Below are 19257 nucleotides of genomic sequence, written 5' to 3' on the forward strand. Positions count from 1 at the left end.
TTTTTTTTTTTTTTTTTTTTGGCTGGAGGAATTAAAAGATGCTTTTATTAATATTGTAGAGATATGTTTTTAATTATTGTTTGACTGTTTATACGGTTGTAAAGCCCATAGCTGTAGGGGGTTTAATATTTTGAAACTTTTATCTTGGATATTTGTTTTTTCCATTGTGACATATTTCTCCCATTAAATGATGGGCAAGTTGTGGAAATAGAAATGTAGTAGGAATGCATTACTGATTAGTAGGTAACCGCATGTGCATTGGCCTTGGAGTCCTGGCTGGTTGCTCTATGGGGCTGCTACTAAAGAATAAATAATGGCTTGCTCTGAAGAAAATGAATATAGCATTTTGCAGAATTATTTTTTTAAGATTTATTTTATTTTTATTGGAAAGTCAGATATACAGAGAGGAGGAAAGATGGAGAGGAAGATCTTCTGTTCATTGATTCACTCCCCAAGGGGTCACAATGGCCGGAGCTGTGCCGATCTGAAGCCAGGAGCCCAGAGCCCCTTCTGGGTCTCCCATGTGGGTGCAGGGTCCCCAGGCCTTGGGCCCACAGAATTATATTTAAGAGAATCTGCTTAGCCACGAAGTAAGAAATAGAATAATCAGGGCCCAGCATGGTAGCCTAGCAGCTGAAGTCCTCACCTTGAACACATGCTGAGATCCTATATGGGCGCCAGTTCATGTCCCGGTAGCTCTGCTTCCCATCCAGCTCCCTGCTTGTGGTCTGGGAAAGCAGCTAAGGACAGCCCAAAGCCTTGGAACCCTGACCCTGTGTGGTAGACCCGGAAGAAGCTCCTGGCTTCAGATTGGCTCAGCTCTGGCCACTGCAGCCTCTTGGGGAGTGAACCAACGAATGGAGGATCTTCTTCTCTGTCTCTACTCCTCTCCGTATATCTGACTTTGCAATAAAAATAAAATAAATCTTAAAAAAAAAGAAAAAAGGAAAAAGAAATCTGCTCTGGGGGGCCCAGCACAAGAGTCTAGCGGTTAAATGCACCAGGAGGCAGCTGCCCCACTTCCCATCCAGCTCCCTGCTTGTGGCCTGGGAAAGCAGTCGAGGGCCGCCCAAAGCCTTGGGACCCTGCAGCCATGTTGGAGACCTAGAAGAAGCTCCTGGCTCCTGGCTTCGTATTGGTGCAGCTCTGGCCAATGCGTTCACTTGGGGAGTGAAACATCGGACAGAAGATCTTCCTCTCTGTTTCTCCTCTTTGTATATTTGACTTTCCAATAAAAATGAAAAAAAAAAAAACATAAGAAATAGAATAATCAAATGTCTGAGCATGCCCCCTTAAAGTAAAAATAGAACAATTAAATGTTTGTGCAGAAGCTTGTGATGTGTCTGAGTAAATTAAAAAGACAGCTTTTTGAGCTGTTGGCAGGGGCACCAAGTGACCGTGTCCATGTCTCTTTTTGCTGCCTCCACATGCCCTTCAGGCCCTGAACTCGGCTGGAGCTGGCCTCTGGCAGCTGCCGCTGAAGCAAGCATTCAACCAGTTTAGTACAAGGCTAAGGTCTCAAGTCAGATTGGAACATTCTGTTTGCCTGTCACGGAGAGGGCACTCTTCAAACCCACTAGGGCAGAAATTGATTCACCTTCTTCTGGAGTAATTGTTTTAATCATTAAATTGAGAGGCAGGGAGCCAGAGATGTCTTTATTCTCTTGGTTTACTCCCTAAATGGTCACAAATGCCAGGGCTGGGCCAGGACAAAGCCAGGAGTCCAGGAGCTGCAGATGGCTCTTTCTTGTGAGTGGCAAGGGACCAAACCCATGGGCCATTTTTTACTGCTTTCCCAGGTGTATCAATAGGGAACTAGATCAGAAGGAGGGAGCCAGGACCACCCCGACATGGGATGCTGGCATTGCCAGCGGCAGCATGGCCTGCACCTGCTGCACCACGACACCGGTGTGTTTGCTATCAACAAACAGCAAATAGTTGTCCAAGCAAATTCAAGTCCCTGTCATGGAAACAGCTTTTTTCCCATGATTTCATCCAATGTCTCTCTGAAGGACCAGTGAAAATATAAGCCTATGCTGGGGAGGGGTAGTGTGGGCCAGGATGGGTAGACTTCTGGGCACACAAGAGATGGGCACAGGTGCCCATAAATTCTGTTCCCAGTGGGCCACATCCTGCCGTGAACCTCGGAGCAAAGTGAAGTCATGCCTCTCGTAGGCTATTCTGTTTTTTTTTTTTTTTTTTTTTTTTTTTTTTAAGATTTACTTATTTTCATTGGAAAGGTAGATTTACAGAGAGAAGGAGATACAGAGAGAAAGATCTTCCATCCATCAGTTCACTCCCTGAGTGGTCACAACAGCCAGAACTTAGCTGGAAGCTGGGAGCTTCCTTCGGTGCAGAGTCCCAAGCCCTTGGGCCGTCCTCGACTGCTTTCCCAGGCCACAGGCAGGGAGCTGGGTGGGAAGTGGAGTGGGTGCAATACAAACTGGCGCCCATACAGGATCCCAGTGCGTATATATAAAATATATATGTGCAAAACATATAAAATAAATAAATATATGATACATATAATATATATATATTTTAAAAGATGGTGGCTGGATTTCTGTTGCAAGAATATGAATACTGGAATAACGGGCTCCAGTGATTTAAACTCCACCTATGTGGCTTGCCTCCTGCAACCAGTTATGTGGGTGTGGGCTGAGGTGGGGCTCAGCTGTGAAGTAGCCTGGAGAAGTTTATCCACGTGCCTGGATGTGGCATAGGCCATCTCAGGCTAGAGGAAGTTGGCACAGATCCCAGGCAGCTGTGACCCTCTCCTGTTGCCCCTACGAAGAAAGGGAAGCCTACCTATGCAAGGTGGCAGACAGGCAAGGTGCAAGCCTCTCTCGCCAGGAGCTTGTTGCAGGGCTCCCACGTGAAAGCAGGAGTGTGTGGACTCCCCTCCAGCTTCTCTCGTGCGTTAGCAGGGAGCTGGATTTGAAGAGGAGCCGCTGGGTCTCCAGCCAGCACCCATATGGGATGGTGGTGTTCCAGGAAGCTGCTTTCTTGCTACACCACACCACCAGCCACAGGAATATTTTAACTGCTTAATAAAACTTTGACATATAGGGAAAAGAATGTGGTTCTCTTCAGGCATTCTCCTGGGTTCAAACAGCCACTCCTAACAACCTCACCAAGTGGGACTGGAAGGGCTTGGTAGTGGGCCAAACATGAGCTCTGGGTTCTAATCCTGGCTTGCACTACCTGTGGCTTAGCTCCGTGAATTGCTGTCACCAATGGTGACCTGGGGTCCACCATACCTCCTTCGGAGGTAAGATAAAGGCACAGGTGGGCAAACCCTGCGCCGCGGGCGGGCACGGAGGTGCCCCAAACATCACTGGCCCAGCGGGCCTAAGGCCCTGGCCAGCAGCCTGGCGCTTCCAGTGGTGGAGGAGATCCCAAGGTTAGCTGACTAATCAAGGTCGCCAGGGGCATGGCATGGACAGAGCCCAGGTCCCAGGGGCCCAGGGCCCGCGCCTTCTCTACGGCGTCCTACACTGGCATCGAGGCCCCGTCTTCCCGAGGACCGGCCCGGGGCCAGCCGAGGCACAAGGCCGCTCGCAGCGGGTGCCCGGGCCTCGCTAGCCTCAGGTGCCGCGCTGCCCAGGCCACCGGAAGCAGCCTCGGGTCGGTCCAACTCCGGGAGCGCACGCCGGGGGCGGTGTCGGGGCGGGCTGCGGGCCGTACCATCTCTACAGAGTGCAGGGGAGGAGGAAAGCAGCGACCGTTCCGTGGCGACGACCCGCAGCGGCACGGCCAGCAGTTGTTGTAGCCGTTGCGACTGTCACATGTTTAGGTCCATTTTCCTGGCCCCCTGGGCCCAGCTTGTGCGGCCAGCGCGGGCAGGACCCGCGCAGTGTGCGTGTCCTCCCCTCCGCGGTTGGGCGGACCCGAGGGCGGGGCAGCGGCTGCCCTTGCGCCGGGCGGCGGGCTTCGGGGACGCGGGGCCATCCTGACACTCCGCTCAACTCCGCAGTTGGGTTCGCTCGCTCTCCGGTTCGCTGAGGAACCCGGGACAGGCAGGCGCGGGCAGCATGTTGGGCCGAGCGGCGTTCAGGTGCGGGGCAGGGGGCTCGCGGCGGGGACAGGGTCACCCCGGCGGGCGGCAGGTGTATCCCGGACTCGGAGCTGCGCTGACCGTAGTGGCCGTGCCGGGCCGGTGGGTCCGGGGGACTCTCCAGGGGTGCTAGGGCCGGGCAGGGCTGCGGGCACAGGTGTGTCCGGGGCCTCGCGCGGCCTCAGGCTGGCTGGCCTGTCGCGGGGCCTGCCGGCTCGGGCCGGCTGGCCTGAGAGCTGCGGGACCCCAGCTGACCGCCGGCCGGTGCTCACTTGTCCCTGCAGCACGCGCGGGAGGCTGGCCCCGGCCCTGGCGTGTCTGGGCTCCAGGCAGAAGCACAGCCTCCCCGACCTGCCCTACGACTACGGTGCCCTGGAGCCGTACATCAACGCGAAGATCATGGAGCTGCACCACAGCAAGCACCACGCGGCCTACGTGAACAACCTGAACGCCACGGAGGACAAGTACCGGGAGGCGCTGGCCAAGGGTGGGTGTCGGGCTAATGGTTGCTTGGGTTGTCTCGCCCTTAGAAAACTTGGCCATGTGTTTTCCCTCCTTGGGTGCCCATGTTGCTGATGCCGACCACAGGGCGGGGGTCCTTTGCGCCCGGGGGGCCACTCGCACAAAATGAGCAGCTGAAAGAGTAGCCTGCTCTAAGAAGATGCCCCAAGTGCTTGGACCCTTGTGCCTGCATGGGAGACCCGGACGAAGCTCCTGGCTTTGGCCTGGTGCCTGTGGGCTACCTAGGGAGTGAACTCTGTCAGAGAAGTAAGTGGATCTTCGGGAAAAAAAAAAAAATAGCCTGCCTTAGATTGATTGCATTTCGAGTTCCCCCTGTCTGCAAGCCCCAGGAGGCAGTCAGCTTTTGAGTGTAGTGTCACTGACAAATGTTGTCTCAAAAAAGTATTAAGTAAAATCTCAGGAAAGCTCTGCTATGTAACCTGCTTTTGCGCGTTAGCAGCCGACGTGTGAGCTCGGAGCAATGTGGTCACTCCCGGGAGGGTCTGTGTCGTAGGGCCCCTTGCCGTGGCACGTTCAGGTGCCCTTGGTGTCCGGCAGGCTGCCTGATGCCCAGGAGCCGGGCCTGGCAGCCAGCAGCCAGAGAGAGGCAGGAGGGCCAGACGCCTAGCCTCCCTCTTTATCAGGAGCAGTCCAGCCGTGGAGCCCACAGCCTCCTGCAGGGTCGCACTCTGTGGTCACCGGCATTATCGGCGTCCCCCGCATACTTGCTGTCAGAGCCCAGCTTGGGACTCGATGTGGCCTCTGGTCTTGCTGGTGTGGGAGAGCAAGAGGCACGAGTTAGCATGGTGATGCTTGGTACCAGAAATGCCCTAGCCTAACTGAGGTTGCTTGCTGCGTTTTTTTGGACTTGGCTTGGAGGTCAAAGTTCACAAGTTGTTGTTTTTCAATAATAGTTGTCATTCAATTAAAATATAAAATGGAGTAAAATTTTTTTTGAAGAACTCCATTGACAGAACTAGTAATGGGTGGATTTTTGTGCGTGTTTACAATGTGTTAATACCTGTGTACAAAATAGTATTTTCCTTTTGATCTGTTAAGCAGTGGTTTAGTCATGGCAAATAATGGGCGGTCATGTTTCCTTCCTTATTGATTTAAGCCTGTGAACCTTAAGTCGTGGTTAATTGGCCACATCTTGTTGACTGGGGGCATCTAGTGGGAAAAAGCAGTACTTCAGCAGTGTCCAGTTAGACTGAATACGAATGTGAGGAACTTGCGACATTCTGGAAGTTTTCCTTGAGACAGTTGTGTCATATCCCTGAATGTGGGAAAAGGTCCTGTGACTTCGGAAGTCACAGTGCGGGAAGGATGTGGTGATGGCGAGGCTGGGGGATGCCCCAGTTGTGAAAGTGTTTCCTGACAACCGGGAACATTTGGCTTCACAATTTTTTAAGCAACTTGACTTCAGTTCTTTTTTTAGAAAATCGAAACTTTCTGTGTCTCACATAAGGCTCTGATTTATGCTGTTAATAAGGACCTGCAGAGCTTTCTCTTACTTAAAGTTATATTTTAAATATTGTGAAAGGTTAAAATTTTCAAGTTTGGAAAAAAGGGTATAAGAGAACAGGCCACTGATAAAAAAAAATCTGTTTGAAAGGCAGAGTGAGACCAAGAAGAGAGAGCCAGAGACAGATCCTCCATTTGCTAGAAGTGTCTGCAACAACCGGGGCTGGACCAGGGTGTTGCGTTCCAGGCCGGAGCCCAAGCTGGTTCTCTGCCCTGGGCGGCAGGCAGCTGGGATCGAAAATGGAGCCGGGCATTCCAGGATGGGCTGTGGGTGGCCTAGGTGGCGTCTTCACTGTGATGCTAAATGCCTGCTCCCATAAATACTTTTCAGCCAGAAATATTTAACTTTTCTTTTCGTGTTTTTGAGGACAGTGTTGAACTGAGATCCACTAAAGTGTTGAATGTTACAGAAGTTAATTCCTTGAGACTAGGCCAGGCTCCCACTCCACCTGGGTCTCCTATGTGGCTGTAGGGACTTGGGCTGTCATCTGCTGCCTTCCCAGGTGCATTAGCAGGAAGCTGGGTTACAGCGGAGAAGCCGGGACTGGGGGTGGGTGTATCCAGGGAGGGGAGGGGGCGACGCCAGGGCAGAGGGAGATGCTGGGGTTGTGCTCCCAGTGGGTTGCAGCAGAGCTGGCAAGAAGTGATGTTTTGGGATGAATTTTAATGGTGGGGCTGGCTTTGTTGCTGGATATGTTGGCGGAGCGGGTGTAGGATGGGAGGGAAGGAGAGCTCTCATTGTGAGTAAGCTGCCCTCTGTGATGCTGTCATCCTGCACAGGTGCCAGTTCAAGCCCTGGCTGCTCTGTTTCCAGTCTGGCTTCCTGCTGATGCTTCTGGGAAAGCAGCAGAGGATGGTCCAAGGCTTGGGCCCCTGCCACCTGGATGGAGTTTCTTGGCTTGTGGCCATGTTGGGAGTAAACCATCGGGCTGACTATCTCCCCCGACCCTTGTAACCCTTCTTTTCAAATAAATAAATTACTTAATGCTTTTTAAAGAAAGTATTGGAAAAGAATTCTTTCGGGTTACCTGGAGTGTCCTGACAAACAGCTGGTTTTATTGAGAGTTGGGGCTGGTGTTGGCACTGCAAGTTGAGTCGCTGCCTGTAGTGCTGACAGCCGTATGAATGCTGGTTTGAGTCCCAGCTGTCCACTCCACTCCAGCTTCCTACTTAAGGGTCTGGGAAAGCAGCAGAAGATGGTTCAGATACGTAGGCCCTGCACTCAGTGGGAGACCCAGAAGAAGCTCCTGGCTCCTGGCTCCTGGCTTTGCTATGGCCCAGCCATGGCCTTTGCAGCGATTTGGGTAGTAAACCAGCTAGGTGGAAGATTTTCTCTCAATTTCAGATAAATAAAATAAATAATAATAATAATAATAAAGAAATCACAATCAGTTCAGTTTTGAATTTGTAAAATTTCTTAGTAATGCAACTGAAATGTGTTTTGATGAATAGTCTGTCTTACAAATCCCTGTGGTTTGTATCCTGAGCCTTGTAGTTTAGTGTTCCATTACAGTATTTTCTTTGATGTTGTCCTGGGTGTTGATTTGCTGAAATCTTTTCTAGAGAACTCCGAGCTCTTTGGCACTTGGGAGTGAATTTTCTTCTAACCTAACACTGCTGGACTTGCACCTGTGGATTTCAGCATGTGACCAAGTGAGCTGAAATCCACTGGAAGAATCAGTTTGTGCAGGGGTTTTGTTGTTGTTTTTCGATAGAATCTCAAATTGGTAGATTTGGGGCCAACAGGGATATCATAGGTGAACTAGGTCGTTTATCTGATGTCTTGCAAAGAAAAAGACTAGCGTGCAGAGGGGTTACAGAAGCAAGGATTTTGAAAAGCTTGTTTGTGTTTTAACATTTCAGGAGATGTCACTGCCCAGGTGGCTCTGCAGCCTGCCCTGAAGTTCAATGGTGGAGGCCACATCAACCACACCATTTTTTGGACAAACCTGAGCCCTAATGGTGGCGGGGAACCTAAAGGTCGGTGTGTGCTCTTGCTTCCTTGCCTGTGTCGTGTGCCCAGTGGGGATGGGTGCTCATCTTCAGTCTTGGGGAGGTGTCCTCGTGGCGTAGTTTTCACATCAAGGACAACCAAGCAGTGACTCTCAAGGGGACATGTGTCAGGTGGAGAAAGCATTCATGGCTGGTTTTATGTTGTCACACACGTAGCTTGTCCCACACTCTTGTTCTGAATGTGAAATGTGATAGGGAAAGATGAAAAGGGGTTCTGCTTCCCAGCCCTGGCCTGGGATATGTATGTGCCTGGAACCCTTCATCTGCGTGATCCTGGACGACGATGGGGCTGTGGTGAGAATTAGGTACATTATTGCTTTTAAGGGGCTTAGAAGGTATTGTTATTATTTTATTACACTTTGTAGATGCTAGAAAGCCTTTTGTTGTAGGAAAGGCAGGTTTTATAGGGTCCTCCTCTCAAAAAAAAAGAAAGTTCCGGGAAGGAGGGGAGTACAGAGGCAGAGGCTTTGCGCACTGGCCTGCCTATGTCACATGTGGAAGCCCAGATGTCTTCATGTGTCCCCTTCCCCCAGCGAAGGGAGGACAGTGGTGTACGTCTGAGGCTGGGTCTCCCTGTCGCTGGACTCTTTGAATGTGTCCGTGAGGGGGGAGTGACAGACGCAGAGGGAAAGAGGTCTTTCATTCACTGGTTCATGCCCCAAATGGCTGCAGCACCTGCTGCTGGGCCAGGCTGAAGCTACGAGATGGGAACTTGCCGCAGGGCCTCCGTGGGTTGGCAGGGCCCGCCCTCATCTGCTGCTTCCCCAGACATGCACTAGAAAGCTGGCGGGAAGTGACCTGAGACAGGATGCTGGCATTACAGATGGTGGTTTATTATGCTACGTCACAAAGCCATCCTGTGTTTGGTTTTATTCGGTGTTATAACAGCCAGTGTAATTCAAAATCTGCAATTTCATTTTGAGCAAATGGTGAATTAGTGAGAAAATGTAGGAAACGGGCTAGTTATTCTTTTCTCAGTTTGGTCTTCCTATCATAGCATGATCCTGGCGAGGTTGTGTCACATCACGTCAGATCCTGCCCACAGTCAGCCGATGGTTTGGTGCCCCCTGCCGTTGTATTAGCTGAATCTCTTGATCCCATTACTTGTGCTTGTAAAAGTGAAGTCTTCTAAACTGGTACAGTGAAAGACGTGGCACTTTGATCCGGTGGATTTGGTTGATGATAATCTATAATGTTCTACATTATAAGTGCATTATTGTTCTTAAAGGGAACCCTCAGTTCAGGAATTGAAAAAGTATAATCAAGGAGGGAAGATACAGCTGCCTTGGGGAAGAACCTGCCACGTGAGGAAGGACCTGGAGTAGCTAGGGTGGAGGTCAAAGCGGAACTGTCCATTGGTGAAACAGAAAGGAAGCTGGTGGAAAATCTTTTTGGTGAGAATGATGCAGGGAGTGAAGAGGTCGTAGCCAGCGTCATTGAAATGACGCCTGGACCACACTGTGAAACCTGGGGCTCCGGGTGGAAGGAGTGTGGGGAGTCCCATGTTCTGCCACAGCCTTGCCTTGGCTTCATCTCATTTCCAGAGCAGTATGAGAATGTCTTCATGTACGTAAGGTATTTCACTGTAATGGTTGAGTTCTACTCATTTTGGGGTGCTTTCTGGTATTTTTTTTTAATAGGGGAGTTACTTGAAGCCATCAAACGTGATTTTGGTTCCTTCGACAAGTTCAAGGAGAAGCTGACCGCTGTGTCTGCGGGTGTCCAGGGCTCAGGTTGGGGCTGGCTGGGTTTCAACAAGGAGCAGGGACGCTTGCAGATCGCCGCCTGTGCCAACCAGGACCCACTGCAAGGAACCACAGGTTAGATCTTACAGCTACTTCCAATTATGTCTCAGGGGAGGCGGCTTACGGTAAAGCTGCTCTGTAGAAGCAAGCCAGCTAGTGTTCAAACTCCTCAGTAACATGTAACAATTTCACAGGTGTTCACAGATAGCATCTGAGTCTTGGCTAAGTAAAGATGTTCCACAGGTTCTAGAGAAAACACATTTTTTTTTTACAGTAAATATGTAATTTTACAAATACATAAAATAGCTATTTTACATTGAAACCCTCATTCTACAGAGAGTGAAGGTGAGCTTACATTTGCACATGCTGACAGCAGAGGCTTCAGCTAGATAAGCAGCAGTGTCCAGCTCTGGCCTCAGAACCTGCACTCGGTACTCAGAACTCTGTCTCCCTGGAGTTGCGTGGCTTAGGGCTCTGGGTTGGGCTCTCCGCTCTCCTGTTTTCTTTCTCTTGGGCCTGGCGGAATGGGAAGCCCTGTGTAAGGTGCCAGTGGAGAGTGTGGGAGGCAGTCACGTCTCGGGTTGGCTGTGGGACTTGGCTGCACAAAACGCTTCCACTTCTACCTGCGTCAGCACACTCTTAACATCCCTCACTTGCTAGACACAGTCTCAGGAATTGGTAACAGCCACACACAGTGCGGGAGGCCTGAGGGCCATGGAGTCAGGTTTGCCACTGCAGTGTCCCAGGAAAAGCAAACTGCAGCTTTCTATTCCTGGAAAAAGCCATTGGTAAACGTTGTTGCTTTAGTTGTTGATGGTAAGGTGCTGGAGATCTCTCACAACTGGTCAAGGCACACAGCTTGAGAGTTCTTTCACAGAAGAAGAAGCTGTCATTTGGTCTGCGTGCTCTTGACACCTTTAGAAGAGGAGAGAGACCCAGTGCACTCCCAGCTGCCTGCAGAGCTGGGGGCAGGAGCTCAGTCCAGGCCTTGGGGGGTGGGGAGCTGAGCACCCGAGCCCCCGCCTGCTTCCCGTTAGGGTTTACCTGAGCAGGAGGCTCGAATCTGAGGAGAGCTGGGGCTTGAACTTGACATTCTGCTACGCCTGTGGCTGCCCCAGGCAGTGTCTAATCACTGTGCCAGATGGCCCCTCTGGAGAGGGTTTCACAGATAGAAGTGGGGTCTTCGTTTACACTGTTCAAGTTCTGTTTGTTTTCAGTTTTCCTTGTTAACTTTCTGTTGGTAGCTCCTCACTGATGTGTGTGCCTTGAGATTTGGGGCGGGCCAGGCATAGTAGCCTAGTGGCTAAAATCCTCGCCTTAAATGCTCTGGGATCACATATGGGCACAGGTTCATGTTCTGGCACTCCCGCTTCCCATCCAGCTCTCTGCTTGTGCCTGGGAAAGCAGTGGAGGACTGCCCAAGGCCTTGGGACCCTGCACCTGCGTGAGAGACCCGGAAGAAGTTGCAGGTTCCTGGCTTTGGGTTGGCTCAGCACTGGCCGTTGTGGCCACTTGGGGAGTGAATTAGTGGTCGGAAGCTCTTTGCCTCTGTCTCCTTTTCTGTGTGTATATGACTTTCCAACAAAAATAAATAAATCTTTAAAAAATAAAGTTAGTCTTTGGGAGCAGAGCAGGTTTCTCTTTTTAAAATATTTTATTTATTTTCATTTAAAAGGCAGAGGTACAACAGAGAGACAAAACTTTTCCATTCTCTGGTGTATTTCCCAAATGGCCACAGCGGCCAGAGCAGAACTGATTTGAAGCCAGAAGCTTCTTTTGGGTCTCCCGCATGGGTGCAGAGTCCCAAGGCTGGGCCGTCCTCTGCTGCTTTCCTAGACCGTAAGCAGGGAGCTGGATTGGAAATGGAGCAGCCAGGACAAGAACTGGTGCCCATATGGGACTCCATGCAGAGGCTTACCATTATTTTTATCGGAAAGTCAGATTTACAGAGAGAAAGAGATACAGAGGGTAAGATCTTTTTTTTTTTTTTAAGATTTATTTATTTTATACAAAGTCATATACAGAGAGGAGGAGAGACAGAGAGGAAGATCTTCCGTCCGATGATTCACTCCCCAAGTGAGCGCAACGGCTGGTGCTGTGGCGATCCAAAGCTGGGAACCAGGAACCTCTTCCAGGTCTCCCACACGGGTGCAGGGTCCCAAAGCTTTGGGCTGTCCTCAACTGCTTTGCCAGGCCACAAGCAGGGAGCTGGATGGGAAGCAGAGCTGCCGGGATTAGAACTGGCACCCATATGGGATCCCGGTGCGTTCAAGGTGAGGACTTTTAGCTGCTAGGCTACGGTGCCGGGTCCCAGAGGGTAAGATCTTAAGTCTGCTGGCTTACTCCCCAAGTGGCCACAGTGACTGGAACTGACCTGATCCAAAGCTAGGAGTCAGTAGTTTCTTCCGGATCTCCCATGCAGGTGCATGGTCCCAATGCTTTGGGCTGCCCTCAACTGCTTTCCCAGACCACAAGCAGGAAGCTGGATGGGAAGCGGGGCTGCCGGGATTAGAACTGGTGCTCGTATGGGACCTTGGCCTGTGCCAAGTGGTCTTTAGCCACTAGGCCATGGCGCCGGGCCCAAGCAGATTTCTTTTGATACCCTTTTGAGTGGGAAGCAGGGCTCAGTAACTTCAGGCACCGTACAGCACTCGCCCTCAGCATTGCTTCTGAGAGCCTGGGAGGAAGTCTGAGAGCCTGTCTCACTTTTTCCACAGAGCAGAGTTTACAGTCTTAACTGGAGTCGTCATTTTTATGCAGATTTGCTCTTATATAAAAAATAGGAATGGGTGGGATTGTTTCAAACTGTGTGAGCAGAGTAACGTGTGTGAGCTTGGGAAGGTGTGAAGTTTCCCAGGGAAGTTTATGGGTTTTCTGTTTTCCTTTGATAGGCCTTATTCCACTGCTGGGGATTGACGTATGGGAGCATGCTTATTACCTGCAGTATAAAAACGTCAGACCTGATTATCTGAAAGCCATCTGGAATGTCATCAACTGGGAGAATGTCACCGAGAGATACATGGCTTGCAAAAAGTGACCCGCTGTCGCCGTACTGAAGGCACCTCGCTCTACATCACCGTGTTACCGTAAATCCCCATATAGGCTGTTCTGTTGCGGCATTTTCCATGTTGGTTTTCACATTTCATAAACATAATGTAAGGAGTGATTGCTTATTTTGAAGATTTATGCAGATAGCACATGCTTTGTAGATGTAATTTGGTTGAACCTTGTTTTGGGCGAGCTGGCCTAGGAGGTCATCATTGTCAGAAATAGCCCGGAGAGCAGGCTGTCTTACCCTTTTCTATCGCAGCTCTAGAAAATTCAGTCTTTTGCCCCAATTGTTTAACAATAAAATGGAAAGTGAAGTGTTTTCTTTTTCTGTTTGTTGTTGTAAGCAGGTTCCTGTGTAGTGGCAGTAGCAGCAGTTTCCGCCCAGGGATCTTCCCAGTGCGTTACCGAGTGGCTGCTGCTTGCCGTCTGAGCCTTGGATTGTCATGTGAAAGCAGCCTCACTGTGTGGGTAACAGTGCGGAGTGCTTTATAGGCAGAAATACAAAACCTTCAGTAGGAAAGTTTGCCCTCAAGTGTACAGAAGTGGCTGGGATGGATAAAGTAGTTGGTGAAATCAATGCTGGCGAGAAGGCCACAGGTGGTTCTGACTGGGTCCTGGCCCTTTCGTGGAGAAGTGAGGGCTGGGCCGCCTGCCCCCTGCCTGTTCCCCTCTCCCCCTCCCCTGCCATCCCCCTGGAGCCTTCCTTCTCTTCCTCCCCTGTGTCCCCTGGCTCAGGAGGGGCAGGTGTGGTTCTGGGTGCAGTCAGCAGGTTGCCTGTCTTAGAAACATTTGTTTTCAAATCCACGTTTTTATATTGTGTCCTTTTTGGTTTTCCTGTGAAGGATGATAGATGCTTTCGGTTCCTAACGAGGAGAAGGCCTCTGTTGTGGTTCTGTTGACAATGAAGGAGGCAGTTGGCTGTCCTGGGTGGAGTTGGTGTCTCTTGCCCGCTGCATGAATTCTTTGAGAACTTAGACCCAGTGGGTGTGGCCTCCAGGTTGTCTCTGTCTCCCGCGGTAGGGGAGGAACAGAAGCAGCTCTGTGGGCCCCAGACAGCAGCGCCTGCCCTGGCATGGCCCTGGCTTCAGGATCCGGATCGAGGGGCACCCGAAAGCCTAATGGGCGCTGTCACTGAACCCGTGTCTGTTGCCCCGGTGTGGATAACTGACGCTGATCCATCCATTACCGCTTTGTTGTAAACCTCAGGTTCACAGCTTAGATCTGAATTTATATTGAGCACTTTTTTTTAAAAAAAGAAGACTATTAAATTGGGCTGGCCTTACGGCTCAGCAGGTAAAAGCTTTACGTTGGAGGCTGTGGAAGATGAGCCACAGCCATCTGTGGGAAGCCGGCTATCGCGAGCAGATCAAAGATCCCACTATTTATTTCTCTCTCTCTTGACTTTTGTCATTCTGCCTTTTAAATAAATAGTAAGTAAATATTTAGAAAACATGAAGTTGAGATTATTTTGCATTGTCACTCATATATAAAACCTAGATATAAATTTATATATTTCTTGGCTGTTAGGTGAATGTTTTGTTAGTTGCTGTTTGTCATTTCCTAATGGTCCCAGCACACCAGATCAATATCAAATCCAGTACATACAGAAGATACTACAAGGTCAATGTTTCTTTAATCAGTAAAGAAACATTTATTTTCCTACTGTTAGTATGAAGTGTTTTTTTGAATGTTAATAAAGGAGTATCTTAATCATGAAAATAGTGCATTATGTGTGTGTATCAAGTCAGTACTGTTCACTGTCACTTTTACAGCTTTCCTGTGGACAAGGAATGATAAAGATGTACGAGAAATGTTTACTTTTAAAATCCAGAAGACCTCTGAACTATATTGTCATATTCACAGTAACATCACATAATGTAAACAAATACATGGGCCTGGTGCAATGGCTCAGTGGCTAAATCCTCACCTTGCACACACCAGAATCCCAAATGGGTGCCAGTTCATGTCAAAGTTGGATGACTTCTCATCCAGCTCTCTGCTTGTGGACTGGGAAAGCAGTAGAGGATGACCCAAAGTCTAGGGACCCTGTATCCGCATGGGAGACCCGGGAGAAGCTTTTGGCTCCTGGTTTCAGATAAGTCAATTCCAGCTGTTGTGGCTGCTTGAGGGGTTAGGCTGGTTTGAGTTGCAGGGAAGGAGTCCGTGGGAGTGGGGGCTTGCCCTCAACATCTCTGTAAATCTGTTTCCTATAAAAACAAATCTTTGGGGCCGGCGCAGTGGCCTCGTGGCTAAAGTCCTTGCCTTGAATGTGCTGGGATCCCATATGGGCGCCAGTTCTAATCATGGTGCCCTTCTTCCCATCCAGCTCCCTGCTTGTGGCCTGGGAAAGCAGTGGAGGACGGCCCAAAGCTTTGGGACCCTGCACTCATGTGGGAGACCTGGAAGAAGTTCCTGGCTCTTGGCTTAGGATTGGTGCAGCTCTGATGTTTGCGGTCACTTGGGGAATGAATCATTGGACAGAGGATCTTCCTCTGTCTCTCCTCCTCTCTTTGTATCTGACTTTGCAATAAAAAATAAAATAAATAAATCTTTAAGACAAACCCTATATATATATATATTACATTAAAAATGCATTTATTATTAAGGAAGAATCAATCCTAGAGAGGTGGCTGACTCCAGCCATATACAAGGGAAGCTGGCAGAAGTAGGCTGGGCCTTAGGAAGGCGGGACCTTCAGCAGCAGGCTGGACCTTCAGTAGCAGGCTGGACCTTCAGTAGCAGGCTGGCCCTGCATCAGCAGGCTGGCCCTTCAGCAGCAGGCTGGACCTTCAGCAGCAGGCTGGGCCTTCAGCCGTAATTTGTGCCTTTGATAGCTTAAGGGTCTCAAGCTATTGGAGAGGTGCTGGAACTGAGGCAACTTCATGGTTTATCACTCAGTGAGTTCTTAACTCCCTTGACGCTGTTGGGATAGGGAGGAGTGCAGGAGTGTGGGAGCCTGGGAGGTTTGTGTTGGGATTGTCTGTGAGGTGCAGGCTGAGTCCCTGGGAGTGAGGCCGAATTGTCTGTGGTGAAGCTTGGGGAGGGAGTGGCTGTGTTTGCCGCCTTGCTCCAGCCGTGCTGACTCAGGATAGACGCGGGGGTGGGCCGCTGTGTTTCTTTCCGGCTGCCTCCTGCTGATAGGAAGCAATAATGTGGGGCGGGTTACCCACTCTCTGGATCAGAGAAGGCATGTTCCTGTGTGTCATCCCTCAGGGTACAGCAGCCATTCGTACTTGTAAGAACATGGAATACGTTAGTTATACATGGTTGGAATAGAAGCAGTGTGAGTATGAGGCTTTGAGGAGGAAATAGACGTTGTCCACGTGATGAAGATGGCCTGAATGAGGTGGGGTAAATTTGGAATACATTTCGTTATACTTCCTTTTGTGCCCACACCTGACTTACTGGGGCGAAAACAGCATTCTGCACCCACAAAGAGACGGGGTCCTCCTCTTCACTGGCTCACCCTCCAGGAACATCCACAGGCTCAGCCGATCTGAAGCCTAGAACTTCCTCTGGGTTGCCCACTTTGGCGCAGGTCTCCTATTGTGGGTACAGGGGCCCAAGCACTTGGGCCATTCTCTAGTGCTTTCCCAGGCACTTGAGCAGGGAGTGGGATCAGAAGTGGTGCAGCTAGGATTTGAACCAGTGTCCACATGGGATGCCAGCTCTGCTGGCAGTGGCTTTGTGCACTATGTCCCAGTGCCGACCCCAACAGCTTTTTCTTACCACAAATCGTGCTATCACACGATGTTTTCTATGGCATTATATGCTGGATTCTGAAGTTGTTGCATCTTGGCACATGAACCAAACTGTATTGCCTTAGCTGTATGGAAAACTGAGGCAGTAGACTTGCCACAGCCGTGCTTTCCATAAAGTTCTAGACTGGCGGTGATGGGTTTGCTCAAGCCACGGAGAAGCAGGAGCGTCTGTAGTGTTGCTTTCCTCTTGTGCTGTTTTTGGAAATTGAGGTGAGCATGTCTGTTAGTCTCATCACAAGATATTTCTGGAACTTGTGTTAAAAAATATTAAGACTGCACAATTTGGTTTGTGAAAAGTAATAGTGAGTGCTCTCAAGTTTCTGTTACCTGCTCATGCACAGAACACATGCACATGTTCTGCTCCCACAGAACACGGGCACCCCAAGGCAGGCCACGGAACACGGGCACCCCAGGGAGGCCACGGAACACGGGCACCCCAGGGAGGCCATGGAACACGGGCAGCCCAGGCAGGCCCGGAACACAGGTTCTTGCTTGGATGTGTGTGTCTTTGAGACTGTGCCCTCATGATTCTGTGCTCCTGTTCGGGGTGAAATGACATGATTTACCATATCTGTCCTCTCCTCACAGTGTAAGTCCTAGACCACAGGGAGGTTGATGGCCTGGCTGTGGTGTGAAGGCTTTGGACCTGCTACTCCCCACCCTCCTCTATCTGCTGCCTTTGTGTGGAGCTTGGAAAGCCCTGGTGGGTCCTGGTCCTGGGGCTTTTACTAAGTACCTGTGGGATATTGATCAAGATGTCTGATATTTTAGAATTTTAAATTTGAAAGGCAGAATTAGAGAGAGAAAAGAAAAGAGACAGAGATCTTCCATCTCCTGGTTCACCCCCTAGGTGGCCACAATGGCTGGAGCCAGGCCAGGAGCTTCCTCTGGGTCTAGCACATGAGTGCAGGGGCCCAAGGAGTTGGGCTATCCCTTGTTGCCTCCCAGGCTATACAGCAGGGAACTGGATTGGAAATAGAGTTGCTGGGATTTTTTTAAAGCATTCTTTTTTTTTTTTTTTTAAGATTTATCTATTTTTATCACAAAGTCAGATATACAGAGAGGAGCAGAGAGAGAGAGACAAAAATCTTCCATTCAGTGACTCACTCCCCAAGTGACTGCAACGGCCGGTGCTGTGCTGATCCGGAGCCAGGAGCCAGGAACTTCCTCCAGGTCTCCCACATGGGTGCAGGCTCCCAAATCATTGGGCTGTCCTCGACTGCTCTCCCAGGCCACAAGCAGGGAGCTGGATGGGAAGAGGGGCACCATGATTAGAACTGGTGCCCACATGGGATCCCAGCACGTCCAAGGCGAGGACATTAGCCGTTAGACCACAGCGTTGGGCCAAGTTGCTGGGATTTGAACTGGTACCCATACAGGATGCTGGTGCCACAGGTGGAAGTTTAACATGTTACGTCACAGCGCCAGCCCCAAGATGTCTGATTTTGGTCCTGTTCCTTGCTATAAGAGGGCGCATTTGGAGGGAGGATCTTGAAGGCCTGCCTGGCACATTGTGGTTTTCTGTGGGTGTTGGCTAATATTAGAGTGGATAATCAATACTGATAGTATCACCTTGGCATGCCATTTGCAAAAGGCATACAACTTCCATCCTTAAGGGCTGCCACGCCCACAAGATACTGAGTGCTAGTGCTCCCTGGCTTTCCCTGGGGCTGGAGGATGAAGCTGGGAAGAAGAGACGTGTGAAACTTTCAGCCACGTGGGGAACAGGAAAAGCAGTGTTTATGACCTGCTGCATGGGCCGGTGCTCCCCAGACTTGTGCAGATGTTTGAACCCCAAGGTCTCACGTGTTTGTTTTCCTCCTGGTGTGGTTTGAATGTGTCTTCCAGAATTTGTACATCAGACGCTCGGTTGGTTAAGCCACCACATGAGATGCCAGCATCCCGTTAGGAGCAATGCCTTGGATCCCAGCTGCTCTGCTTCCAGGCCAGCTCCCTACTAATCTGGCACCTGGGAAAGCAGAGGAAAATGGCCCAAGTGCTTGGGTCCCTACTATCCTTAGGGGAGATTGGATGGAGTTGCAAGCTGCTGGCCTCAGCCTGGGCCAGGGGAGTGAACCAGTGGATGGAGGGTCTCTGTCTCTGTCTGTCTCTCTGTCTCTGTCTGTCTCTCTGTCTCTCTCTCCCGTTCCCCCTCCTATGTGATGAGGAAGTGAAGAGCCACACTGCAGCTGCATGGCACAAACTGAGATAGCACATTCGATGAGTTAGGAGGAATCACAAGCCCTGGAACAATGGTGGACCCTGGGAGATCTCTAATGGTGGCCGGGGGAGGCTGCCAGGACCTCACCAGGGCAGGACAGCTTCTCCCTGAGATGCAGTCATGCACCCGTAGGCTCACCTCCAAGACCCTGCCTTCTGAGCTTCCTGTTCTGAGGGGAGAAGCAAATGATGCTGTAGCAGAGGAATAAACCGCCGCAATATTCACAGAGCCTTCCAAGAAGGCAACAAACAAGTCAAGCGGGATGGGCAGAGAGGCTCCCAGATCAAAGAGGAAGAGCATCTCAGGTAGAGGGAACAGCAGGTGCAAAGGCCCAGAGATGCAAGAGAACTGGGTGTGGCCTGGAGATAGCAGAGCCGGGTGCAC

At 50.4% G+C, this 19257-nt stretch overlaps 1 protein-coding gene across 1 annotated transcript; it reads left to right on the forward strand.

Moving 5' to 3' along the window:
• Positions 1-3897: 3897 nt before the first annotated feature.
• SOD2 (superoxide dismutase 2) lies at positions 3898-13210 on the forward strand. Its single transcript, XM_058660886.1, has 5 exons — positions 3898-4057; positions 4342-4544; positions 7946-8062; positions 9736-9915; positions 12732-13210. Exons 1-5 carry the CDS (start codon positions 4035-4037, stop codon positions 12875-12877), a joined length of 669 nt encoding a protein of 222 aa, XP_058516869.1. The 5' UTR covers positions 3898-4034; the 3' UTR covers positions 12878-13210.
• The last annotated feature ends 6047 nt before the right edge of the window (positions 13211-19257 follow it).

This window comes from Ochotona princeps, chromosome 1, assembly GCF_030435755.1.
Source record: "Ochotona princeps isolate mOchPri1 chromosome 1, mOchPri1.hap1, whole genome shotgun sequence".
NCBI classification, from domain to species: domain Eukaryota; kingdom Metazoa; phylum Chordata; class Mammalia; order Lagomorpha; family Ochotonidae; genus Ochotona; species Ochotona princeps.